Source organism: Rhinoraja longicauda, chromosome 8, assembly GCF_053455715.1.
Source record: "Rhinoraja longicauda isolate Sanriku21f chromosome 8, sRhiLon1.1, whole genome shotgun sequence".
NCBI lineage: Eukaryota > Metazoa > Chordata > Chondrichthyes > Rajiformes > Arhynchobatidae > Rhinoraja > Rhinoraja longicauda.
In genome coordinates, this window is record NC_135960.1 from 50396230 (window position 1) to 50408754 (window position 12525).

Below are 12525 nucleotides of genomic sequence, written 5' to 3' on the forward strand. Positions count from 1 at the left end.
ATGTCATTGTATTCGTAATTGGCTGTTTCAACATTACCGGCTAACAGCTTGATGATTTAAAGACAGAAATCCCAATTCCGAAGCAGGTTATATAACTGCATATTGATTTTCAAAATCATAAAATGTTACTACAATAACATTGGAATGGAATTTTTTTAAAGAAGTGTTCAAAGTTTTGGAATGAGGATAAAACCAGTTTACAAACTATGGACAGCGCATCTTTTACTCACACAGCATGGAAACAGGCCCTTTGGCCCACCGAGTCCGTGCCAACCAACGACCACCCCGTACACCAACACTATCCTACACACTAGGGAAAATTTACAATTTACAGAAGCCAATTAACCTACAAGCCTATCTGCCTTTGGAGTGTGGGAGAAAACTGGAGCACCCAGAGAAAACACACGCGGTCACAGGGAGAACATACAAACTCCGTGCAGACGGCACCCGTAGTCAGCATCGAACACAGGTTTCTGGCGCTGTAAGGCAGCAACTCTACTGCTGCGTCACCACACCACCCCTACACTATAGATAAATGCCATCTTGTCAAACTCAAGTACAATAGGTAAAGCAAAGGGGAAGATACAGTATCAGAATATAGCTCTCAGCATTGAAGTGAAAGTGATCCAGAAAAGCAAAACTTTGAGACTCCTCCAAAATCAATTGAACCTCAGTATTCCAGCTGTAGAATGCAAATGATGTTCGCATTTGTGCATGTTGGGAGTCTGACCTCCAAGCCACTATTGACTCTTTCACTGAGGCATACAACAGGTTGGGCCTTACCTTTAACATGCACACATAGGCTTCAGTGAAGGTCTTGTGCCAATCTGCCACTACTGCACCACACTCCCTTCTACAATAAGCATTCACAGAAAAACCCGAAAAAACTGGGTCACTTCCCATGTCTCAGGAGTCATCATTCAGTGAAGGCGTATGTCACTGTTCCATAAAACTCTTGCTATACATCGCCACAATCATTCTTAAGTACTAGAATGTAGGAATAGCAGATTGCATTAAGACAGTACACAGGAGTTGCCACGTTTCCTGCACCATTTTGTATGATTCAAGGACAAAGTTGTTTAAAAAATGTAGTGTCCTAACTTGGCCTTAAAGGCCCACTGTCCTGGTAACTACACTGGGTGGTGGTTGCAGGGGGCGGCCAGGCCAAATGATGTTATTGATGTCCTTCACCATTGGTCTGCCGCTCTATGCCACTGCAGGTCACGTCTGATCTACTCGAGCCCCAGGCTGCTGCAGGGCCTCCAGCAATACACTTCACTGATGGAACCAGGTGAGAGGAAGGAACATAGAAAGAAGAAAAATGGATGGACTGATGAGTTATGTCAAATGAAGGAGAACATTAGGGGTGTGCGTTACCTGAAATTGGAAAATACAATGTTTATAACATTGATTTGTAAAATGAGTATGTCTTTCCAATCGGTGTTTTGCTTCTCTCTGCAGCAAAGGAGAAGACTGATGACAGATAGTTCAGTATGAAGGGGAAAGAGAGTTAAAATGGAGAGCTAAGAAGGAGACATTCAACTAAAAGCTCAAGATGGCCTTTGTAGACAAAGCTCAGGTGCTCCACAAAAGGATCATGGGAGGGGAGGGAGGGAGAAAGAGGTAATGCAAGAGTTACTTGAAATGAGATAAATCAATTTTCATACCATTGGGTTGTAAGCTGCCAAGCAAAATATGAGGTGCTGTTCCTCCAATTTGCATTTGGCCTCATTCTGTCTGGGGTACTGAGAGAAACTGGGGAAAGTAAAGGTGGAAATTGTAAAGACTCTGACAATTACTATCAAATCTCTTTGGGGAAGAATACAAATGCTGAGGATTGGGGGATTTAAAATATCACAACCCTATTTAAAAATGTGGATGTGGACAAAACTAGCAATTATAAAGCAGTCAATCCAACATTAACGATGGAGAAATCTCCAGAGATATTAATAAAGCACCAGCTTAACTGTCACCTAGAAAACTACAGGCTAACAAATGACAACTTACCACATATCTGTTAAAGGCAAACAGTGTTTGATTAACATCATTCAGTTTTGATTATAGGAAGGATTAGTGTCCATGGACTTTCTAAAGTCCTAACAATAAACTTTAACAAAATTAAAGCTAATATTCAAGGAACATTGGAAACATGGACACAAATTTAGTTTGTGAAGCAGAGAGTTAATTATCAGTTGTTTCAGTGACTGAGCATAAAGTAGCATCTCCTGTAGAACCACTACCTTTTTGACGCAGGAGTTGGGTACATTGGACAAATTTTAAACAATTTCAGATCATTCAAAACTCAAATAGTAGTAAACACTAAGGAAAAAGAAGCAGAGGACTAGAAGTCAGTGGTAAGGAAACTATGCCAGTGGTCGGGAGAACATTGGAGAGAATTCTTCTGGATAGGATTTACTCCCATTTGGAAGGGAATGGACTAATTAGGGATAGCGAGCATGGCTTTGTACGCAGAAGGCCGTGTCTTACTAACTTGATTGAGTTTTTTGAAAAGGTGAAGAAGGAGACAAAGGTAAGGTTATGGATGTTGTACACATGGATTTTAGTAAGGCTTTTTATAAGGTCCTTCGTGGTAGGCGGATCCAGAAGATTAGGATGTACAGGATTCCCAATAATAGTTGTATGGATTCAAAATTGTTTTATTCATGGAAGGGTTGTGATGGAATGAAGATATTCTGGCTGGAGGTCTGTGACCAGTGGAGTCCCACAGAGATCTGTGCTGGGACCTCTGCTGGTTGTGATATACATATATAATACATACATACATACATATACATAAATTATTTGATGTAATGATTAGAAATATTAGGCACATGCTGGAATAACTCAGGTGGTCAGGTAGCATTTCTGGAGGACATGGATAGGTGACGTTTCGGGTTAGGACCCTTCAGCTTCAGATGGTAATAATATGGAAAATAATTTAATATGGAAAAGTTTGATGTGAGACAAAATGGAAGAAAAATTGTAGAGAAGCCATATGGAACAAATGGTACAATTTTAAAGGTGTTTAGGGAACAGAGAGATGGCATTTATATTTAAAAGTTTTAGATTGCTGGGGACTTTGTGTGCAGGAGAAATAAAAAGTTACATTGAACATTTAAAACAATTTGTAGACTTCAAATGGAGTATCATGTGCACTTTAGTAAGGATATAAAAGCCTTTACAGCTGATGGGAAAGATATTTACGGAATGGGAACAAGATTGAAGAAATTCAGTTGTGTAGAGTGACTGGAAAAGCCATGGTTGTTCTCCTCGAGAAGGTTTTCTGCTTCTGTCAGCAATGTACATGTTGTTAAAGATGGACAAATTAGGTACAAATTTACATTGGAGACTCAAGAAACAGCAGATGCTGGAATCCTGAGCAAAACACTGAGTGCTGGAGTAATTCAGCAGATCAGACAGATCTGCGAAGAGAGCATCTATGAAGGGAAATAATAGGCAACAAATGCAATAGGTAACTGTTTCGTACTGAAAGTACGAAAGCACCATTGCCCATGAATTAGATAAAAAAACAGCATGAGTATTTTCTCCACGGAGACACAAGAGACAGAGGTGACACAAGGGCTAAAAAGCAAAGGCTTAATCAAACACAGCGGTTCAGGAGCATCTATAGTGAGCAAAGACAGAGAAAAACAAAGATTTAAAGGAGAAAATTCCAGCATTTTGAAGTATTAGCAGATGAAGGTAATTTGAGAGAAACGAATTGGCTAGGATTTTGAAGAACACTGATATCTTAATGGTTAAAGATCTAAAGACCTCAGAGTTAGAGACCAACTCTTGACCCAACCCCCTCAATCTAATTTACTACTATATCCCCTCCAGTCTTTCAGTCTAGAAGAAGGGCCTCGACCTAAAATGTTAACTGTCAGTTTCCCTCCACAGATGCTGCCTGACCCTCTGAGTTCCTCCAACATCTGCTGTCTCCCTGAGATAATATACACCAAAATTCATTATAGATAGCATTCCTTTGCAGATGTCCAAAAAGCATTAATATTGTAACACAAATTATAATTCTGTCAATTAAATCAAATATACTTCGGTACAGGTGACAATAGTGAACTGGGCAAGAGAGCAGATGGATCAAATTTGTTTATTTTTCAGATAACCTGCATAAGGCATTTAATGGAATCGGGCTCTGGAACTGTTCCAGGCCAAACCTGCCTACTCATTTTGTACCAGAACATCCAAAACTACATAGCATTACCCAATACAAGCTCAGCCCATTTCTGAAACAATAAATATTTCACTCTGCCTCAGAAAAGCACCCAACATAATCAAGGACTTATTCCACCCTAGTAACATTCTTCCTGCTCCTGTCAGGCAAAAGATGCAGAAGCTTGAAGGCGTTCTGTGTGCAGTTTTGGTCTCCAAATTTGAGGAAGGATATTCTTGCTATGGAGGGCGTGCAGCGTAGGTTCACTAGGTTAATTCCCGGAATGGCGGGACTGTCGTATGTTGAAAGGCTGGAGCGATTGGGCTTGTATACACTGGAATTTAGAAGGATGAGGGGGGATCTTATTGAAACATATAAGATAATTAGGGGATTGGACACATTAGAGGCAGATAACATGTTCCCAATGTTGGGGGAGTCCAGAACAAGGGGCCACAGTTTAAGAATAAGGGGTAGGCCATTTAGAACGGAGATGAGGAAGAACTTTTTCAGTCAGAGGGTGGTGAAGGTGTGGAATTCTCTGCCTCAGAAGGCAGTGGAGGCCAGTACGTTGGATGCTTTCAAGAGAGAGCTGGATAGAGCTCTTAAGGATAGCGGAGTGAGGGGGTATGGGGAGAAGGCAGGAACGGGGTACTGATTGAGAGTGATCAGCCATGATCGCATTGAATGGCGGTGCTGGCTCGAAGGGCTGAATGGCCTCCTCCTGCATCTATTGTCTATTGTCTATTGTCTATTGTCTATTGTCTATTGTCTATTGCACCACCAGACTCAGGCACAGCTTCTTCCTCTCCGTTTTCAGGCTTTTGAGTGTCCTTTCAGAAGCCAGGGTACTGTCTGATTCACCTCCACCCCATTGAGAACATTGTACTTTGTCTAAGAAATTAATGCTATACATTGCTGAGATCAGTATAAACCTGAACCTAAACTTATGTTCAAGAGAAATCCAATTAAAATATACCATGAATGTGGCTTTACAAATCAAAATTACAACAAAGCAAAACTGAGTTCCTCTATTTTTCTTACATTTAAATAATAAGAAATTGATTTACATTTTGATTTCACCTGCTGGTCCAGAAAATATAGTAAACAATATTAGCACAGTATATAGAATTCCACAGATGTTAATTAATTATCATATCATAAAATTGCAGCCTTTCATGCACAGTAGTTATTACTTTCACATGAGGTAAAACTTTACTGTACTGTAATATACCATTTTATAACAGTATATTAATAGAATGAGTTAGCTTCAAATACAAATAGTCATTCTATCACATATATAAATTAAACCTTTAAAGAATTTCACCAAAGTATTTTTCACCACATGATAAGCATCATATGTTTTTAATTCCAAAAGAAATCAATCACTGTAAACAGATGCTGAAAGGCTCAAAAGTATGAAACTCCAAATTACCAACTATGACAGACCACTGTCCTTTCATAATTCAGCCCCTTCTGTTGGGGATCTGAAAATATATTTCAGACAGATGACATGTTAACAGAATCATTTCATGGTTCAGTGTTTTCTCAGTATGATTTATCTCCAACTGCAGGTATTGGAGGTCCCTATTCAGGAGATTTATGAGTACCGTCCAGGAATCCATTTTAATAAAGCACACTGAGAAATAACACGTTACTGTCTGGCCCAAAAATGAATATCTAGTTTCTGTTTCTACCACAAAATCTAAATTGATTTTTTCCTAAATTATTAGCTCGATTCAAGAAAACCTTTTAATATCTTTACCCATTCCTCAACAATCCTTTGATTTGGACAAAACAAAATTTGAGTGAAACACTGAATGAAATATCGATGAACATACATTTGAAATTAGTTTATTTCACAATGTTCTGTCCTTTTTTGCTTCAAGAAGAGTTTTTAAAGTAATTTGGATATCAACTGTTTGCCATCATTTTGTCAATAACTTCAAATCTGTATTCCATCTCTAACTGTAATTCTTATGCTCTATTTTATACAAGTATAGAAGAAAAGATATAGCACTACCGAATATCATTTTTCTCACGCTTTGTCGTGTTAATTTATTGGTTCTGGGTACAGAGGGTGGAGATAACATTGTATGGCACTCTTACAGCTACATACAGCTACAATTTCCAAGTAAGAATCAGAGCTAATCAGTAATGCAAACTGCAACCCAAAGGTCCACTGATAATAACTCTGTGATTGTAGAGATTAAGGTCAAGCCTTATATTATTGCAGCTTTTAAAATCTCATCAGCAATAAATAGCTACACGGAGAAAGAAAAGGCAATGAAAAACAAATTATTTGTAATGTGCGATGATTTGATTTTTGAGAAGACACATTCTTCAACAGTTCAGTTGTTCATGCTTTACCAATCATCTACTCCATTAAAAAAGAGACGCAAAACATGTTGCTACATAGTTGTTTAATTGTTACTCACCTCACGTAATATGCATGGTAAAAATTCATGCATTAATTGAAAATAATGTCAAAAATGTGATGATACAAAAGTGGCATTTAACAGGCTTTTGGATAGGCACACGTTCAGCTGGGAATGGAGGGGTATGGATCATGTGAAGGCAGATAAGATTAGTTATCTTGGCAATATGTTCAGCACAGACACTGTGGGCCAAAGGGCCTCATCATGTGCTGTAGTTTTCTACGTTCTATGGAAACATCAACTCATCTCTCGTTCTAAAGATCACTTCTCTGACTCCACTCCCTATACATTATGGAATTTAATTAAGAAATGATAAACAGCTGGATCAAAAGATCCAACAAGCTGAAGTTTAAACATGATAATGAATATAAATATGAATTCTTATTTAATATTGTCAGGAGTAACTGCATTCAGAGAGTTTTCACTCAGTGGTGGGATTGCAGCCCTCATTTTGTTCTTTACATATAACAGTCTTGTTCTGCATGGAATATACATACTTAAAATATCAACTGACTAGACAATGCTCACAATGCCTGGAGCAAAATAATTTTTCTACAGGTATTTCATTTTAACTATAGACATTCAACGAACATGGCTATTATTTGATTTCTGGTAATGAATTAAATATTTTTCATCATAATAAGGTTTTTTTATTCATTTTCGGAAGCTGTCTTTTTGTATTAATTTTTTGGCTCATTAATTCCTCCCCTCTTCCTTCCATTTGATTGTCAATGCTGCCACCTGGACCATGTTTCATTTTTCAGACAAAGGACAGTGGGGGGGGGGGGGGGGGGGGGGGGGGGGGGGGGGGGGAGATGGACTAGCTGGAGTCTGGACCACAGACTGACAAGCTACCCAAAGATAAAAATAAGCTACACATCTATGGCCTTCTACTGTTCTTGATCCTTTTGTTCTTTTTGGAACTGTACTATAAGAATGAAGGCGTCTTAAACTGCACACTTGGAAAAGATCAGACGTCACAACTTCACCAAATAAGTACGAGAGCTCACTGGGTTATGAACGATCTGATTAAAGGAAATCTGACTTCATGTAAATTATCCCATACATTTTACAGCCAGTAACAAAATGATGAAATATTTCATGTTATTCATGAGTGACAAGATAATAGTAATATTCCATTAGCTTAATTAATGGTGTAGATAACCCTTGTTTTCACGGACCATGGGGAAGGGGGAGGGGGGAGGTAGTGTTCATTATTGCTGCTTGTCTGCTATAACTGAGGGGGGGTAAATATGTACTGTATTGGAAAAGCAGCTATAAACCATACACTAAACAAGACACACAATAAACAAGAAAAGTAAACACAGACTGAGGCAAGATTAGCTCCAACCACCTTGCATCACTTGGTCAAACTACGAACTTGATCCTTGGTTCCCGATATGAACAGAAGCCTCGGTTACAACAGATTTTGTCCGCGATAACCAAAATTCGAGTCTACTCCACCATTCAATCATGGCTGATCTCTGCCACCTAATCCCATTTTCCTGCCTGCTCCCCATAACCCTTGACACCCGTTCTAATCAAAAACTTGTCTATCTCTGCCTCAAAAATATCCACTGACGACCTCCACAGCCCTCTGTGGCAATGAGTTCCCTCTCCAAAGCCAGCACATCCTTCCTCCGATATAGGGTCCAAATTTGCTCACAGTACTCCAAATGCGGCCTGTCCAGCATCTCAGCATTACATCTGTTTTTGTATTCTAGTCCTCTTGATATAAATGCTAGCAATGCCTTCCTTACTACCGATTCGACTTGCAAATTAACTTTTTGGGAGTCCTGCACCAGCACTCCCAAGTCCCTTTGCACCTTCGATTTCTGGATTCTCTCTACATTTAGAAAATAATCTAAGCCTTTATTCTTATTACCAAAATACATGGCTCCGCACTTTGCTATACTGAATTTCATCTACCGCTTCTCTGCCCACTCTCCTAACCTGTCCAAGTCCTTTGGCAGAGATTCCCTGTCCCTCCGCCCATCTCAGCATCATCTGCAAACTTGGCCACAAAGCCTTCAATCCCCTTATCCAAATCATTAATATACAACTTGAAGAGAAGTGGCACCAGCACCGACCCTTGTGAAACTCCATGTTTTTGACATGGAAAAAACTGGCTACAGATAGTTCTCGGGAATGGAATCCTTACATACACAGGGACAAATACCACTGCACGTCTGTATGTTATTTATTTATTTATTTAGAGCGCGGAAACAGGCCCTTCGGCCCACCGAGTCCGCGCCGCCTAGCGATCCCCGCACATTAGCACTATCCTACACACACTAGGGACAATTTTTACATTTACCCAGTCAATTAACCTACATACCTGTACGTCTTTGGAGTGTGGGAGGAAACCGAAGATCTCGGAGAAAACCCACGCAGGTCACGGGGAGAACGTACAAACACTGTACAGACGGCGCCCGTAGTCAGGATTGAACCCGAGTCTCCGGCGCTGCATTTGCTGTAAGGCAGCAACTCTACCGCTGCGCCGCCGTGCCACCACATTGTTGGGAAAGTTACTGTGTAACCCAGTGGCATATATCAAAAAACAACTAATAAAGGGCGTTATCCTGTCTGTACTTTTCTATGTTCTATGGAAGCACAAGCAGTTCCCTCAGTCTGAAGAAGGGTCTCCCTCTGAAACATCACCCATTCCTTCTCTCCAGAGATGCTGCCTGTCCCGCTGAGTTACTCCAGCATTTTGTGTCTATCTTTGGTTTAAACCAGCATCTGCAGTTCCTTCCTACACATTTCTCATTCTAAAGATCACTTCTCTGGTCCCTTATTCCATTTGTTTCCTATGCACTCCAGAATATAATTCAGCAATGATAAACAACTGCATCACCTATTTCTTTTCTCCAGAGATGCTGCCTGACTGGCTGAGTTACTCTTGCATTTTGTGCCTATCTTCAGCATAAACCAGCACCTGCAGGTTCTTCCTACACAGCTAATAACTCCATGTATAGAATGAAAATATTTAAATGTATCCTATTGTTTGAATGTTCTCCCGCAAATATTTTCATATCAGCTAATTATTCAGATAGATAACTTTTTAAAAGAATATTTCAAAGTTGCAATACATTTTCATTCTTCATACAAAAGATAGCTATGATCAGCAACCTTGAAACAAGCCAAGAGAGCCATCTAGTGACATACCTTGGAATCTTAAAGAGTGCTTTCACAGGATGGAGATCCGACAAAGGTGGTTCACCATCACCAAGTTCAATAGCTGTGATGCCTAAAGACCATATGTCGCATCGGGTATCATACGAGTAGTCAAACTGTTGTTCACAAGCAATGACCTATCAATTAATAATATATTAGACTTCACCACTTTATTCATAATTGCACTGGTAGGTACACTAGCATTTATTTTGTTATTCATTAATTATGCGAAGGAAGCAAAATCAAACTGGTATTATAATTGCGTGACAACATTAATTATTATGCTGTCAAATACCACATATGCAAATTATTAAAAATGATCCACATTATTTTATCATATATCATATACATACAGCCGGAAACAGGCCTTTTCGGCCCACCAAGTCCGTGCCACCCAGTGATCCCCGTACATTTACACTATCCTACACCCACTAGGGACAATTTTTACATTTACCCAGCCAATTAACCTACAAACCTGCACGTCTTTGTCAAACACACAAGTTCTTGCAGCATATAATAATTACTGACATAAGCTATAATATTTCTTAATATCACAGAATTATACTTCAAGAAACCTTAAAGTGCAACTACTGTACCTTCATTAATGATATTTATTCCTGTCAATTTTTAGATCATATTTACATCTTAATAATATTTACATCATATATACACCTCATGTTTTTGCATTCATTCATATTTTGCATTCACATTCATATAAACCAACCATGGTTTCTTTCCTGGGAATCAAATCCATGATTATTGTCATCAGCTTTTTTTTTACATTCAATTCTCCAAAGTTCATTCCCAGTTTTTTGTTGATGGAACATGAATAGGATCATAACAGATTTCCCTGACGACATTTAAAATTATTGTAGCCAAGTGAAGAACCTGCAGTTCTTATTAATATGAAGCCTTTCAAAACGTCAGTGATTAATTCCACTGTACAAGATCAACAATGACAAGCCAGTATTTTCAAAGATCCAGTTTCTGAAATGTTAAACTCAACTATATATCCCATCACTTATTTTATTTTAAAGAGAAAGCACCATATTTGCTTAAAATTAATATTTGCAAGCTTCCAGCTTAGATAGCCATGTGATTTAGCATTTTATAATATCCACCAAAAGCATGTTTTTATTACCAACTAAAAGAGATAAGTACATGCAAGCTATATTTTTTGGTATGATGATGTGCAAAGAAATAGAGTGAATGATGGGTGGGGATGGGAGACTATAATGAGAAGGAGAATGGAAAGATAAAATGCGAGAAACCAATAAAATATCAGATGAAGACACAGTGAACTACAGATGCTGGAATCTTCAGTGAAGCACAAAGTGCTGGAGTAACTCAGCAGGTCAGCCAGCATCTCTGGATAACATGGATAGGTGATGTTTGAGTTGGGGCCCTGATTCAGATGATCAAAATCTGCAAGCAGTGATAGCAACGTAATGCCAGCATCATACCCATACGTGCTTCCCTGCAGTAACATGCTGGCCTTGCTCGAATTGAGCATCAGTGAAAGGGGATAGAAACAAAATGCTGGAATAACTCAGCGGATCAGGCACCATCTCTGGAGAACATTTTAATTCCCCTTCCCATTCCCCATACTGAAATTTCTGTCCTGGGCCTCCACCATCAGAGTGAGTCCACATGCAAATTGGAGGAACAGCACCTCACAACCCTTGGGCACCTTACAACCCAGCAACATGAACGATGATTTCTCTAATTTCACATAACTCCTGAATTCCCTCTCATCCACTCTCTCCCCCTTCCCAAGTCATCCTACCAGTTCCACTGTTCGCATCTTTGTGTCCCTCTTGTTATAACACCTTCCCCAACCAACAATGGGCCATTGTGGGCTCCACCCTTCCTGAATTCACCTGTTGCCGATATGTTCTGGACTTTTCCCACATCCGATTTATTTCCTCCCCACCCCCACCACTTTTAGTCTGAAGAAGGATTCTGACCCGAAACATCACCTATTCTTTTTCTCCAGAGATACTGCCTGACCTGCTGAGTTACTTTAGCATTTTACCGAAGCCAATTAACCTACAAACCTAAAAATGTATCTCCCAGATTCATTTTATTTACAATATAGTTATAACAAGCAAAAATTATTCATTCAAAATTACGTGGGACAAATTTTTGTTACAGCTCTCACAGCTGAGGAGCTGCTTGCTTTGTTTTCCTGCCTTCTGACAAATAAATTTTATTCGCATCAAAATTGACTGCAAAAATATTATAATGGCCTTAATGTGCAAAAAATTCTGAATAGTCAGAATTAATTTAAACAGAGATCCAATGCGAGTTAAATTAAACTACGATTCAGCTCCTGACCTTGTGTTGACATCAGTCCCTAAAGAAAGGTAAAGAATTACAAAAAAATATGCGTTGATTGCATTTAGTTCAGCTGAGTTATCGTTTAATTGTACATTATTGCATGGAGTTAATGGTGCAAAACTTTAAGTCAAAATTTCACAGACATTTCAAATAGATTTGGGGGAAATGAGGATAATATTTTGGGAAATGTCAGTAAGCGAACAGATATATTGACCAAAAGTCAAGATTTGACACCAGTAATCATTGCAAAATACCTAGACGGTCTGCATGCAAGTGCTGACTTATTTTAGCGTCAATCCCACCAAGTTCAGAATTCCCACATGAATATTGAACTCCAGAACTTGCTGGCTTCTTTTTATTGAGTAATTTCCTGACTGTTCTCAGAACTGAAACTCCAACAGC

General features: G+C 39.1%; 1 protein-coding gene across 4 annotated transcripts in view; it reads right to left on the reverse strand.

Annotated features, from left to right (window-relative positions):
- myo3b (myosin IIIB) overlaps positions 1 to 12525 on the reverse strand; it is a 337839-nt gene that overhangs the window by 298127 nt on the left and 27187 nt on the right. For all 4 annotated transcript variants that reach the window (XM_078403918.1, XM_078403917.1, XM_078403919.1 and 1 more), the window contains one exon: positions 9775 to 9920. In XM_078403918.1, the coding sequence (XP_078260044.1) occupies positions 9775 to 9920 (146 nt within the window). The remainder of the gene's footprint in view (positions 1 to 9774; positions 9921 to 12525) is intronic.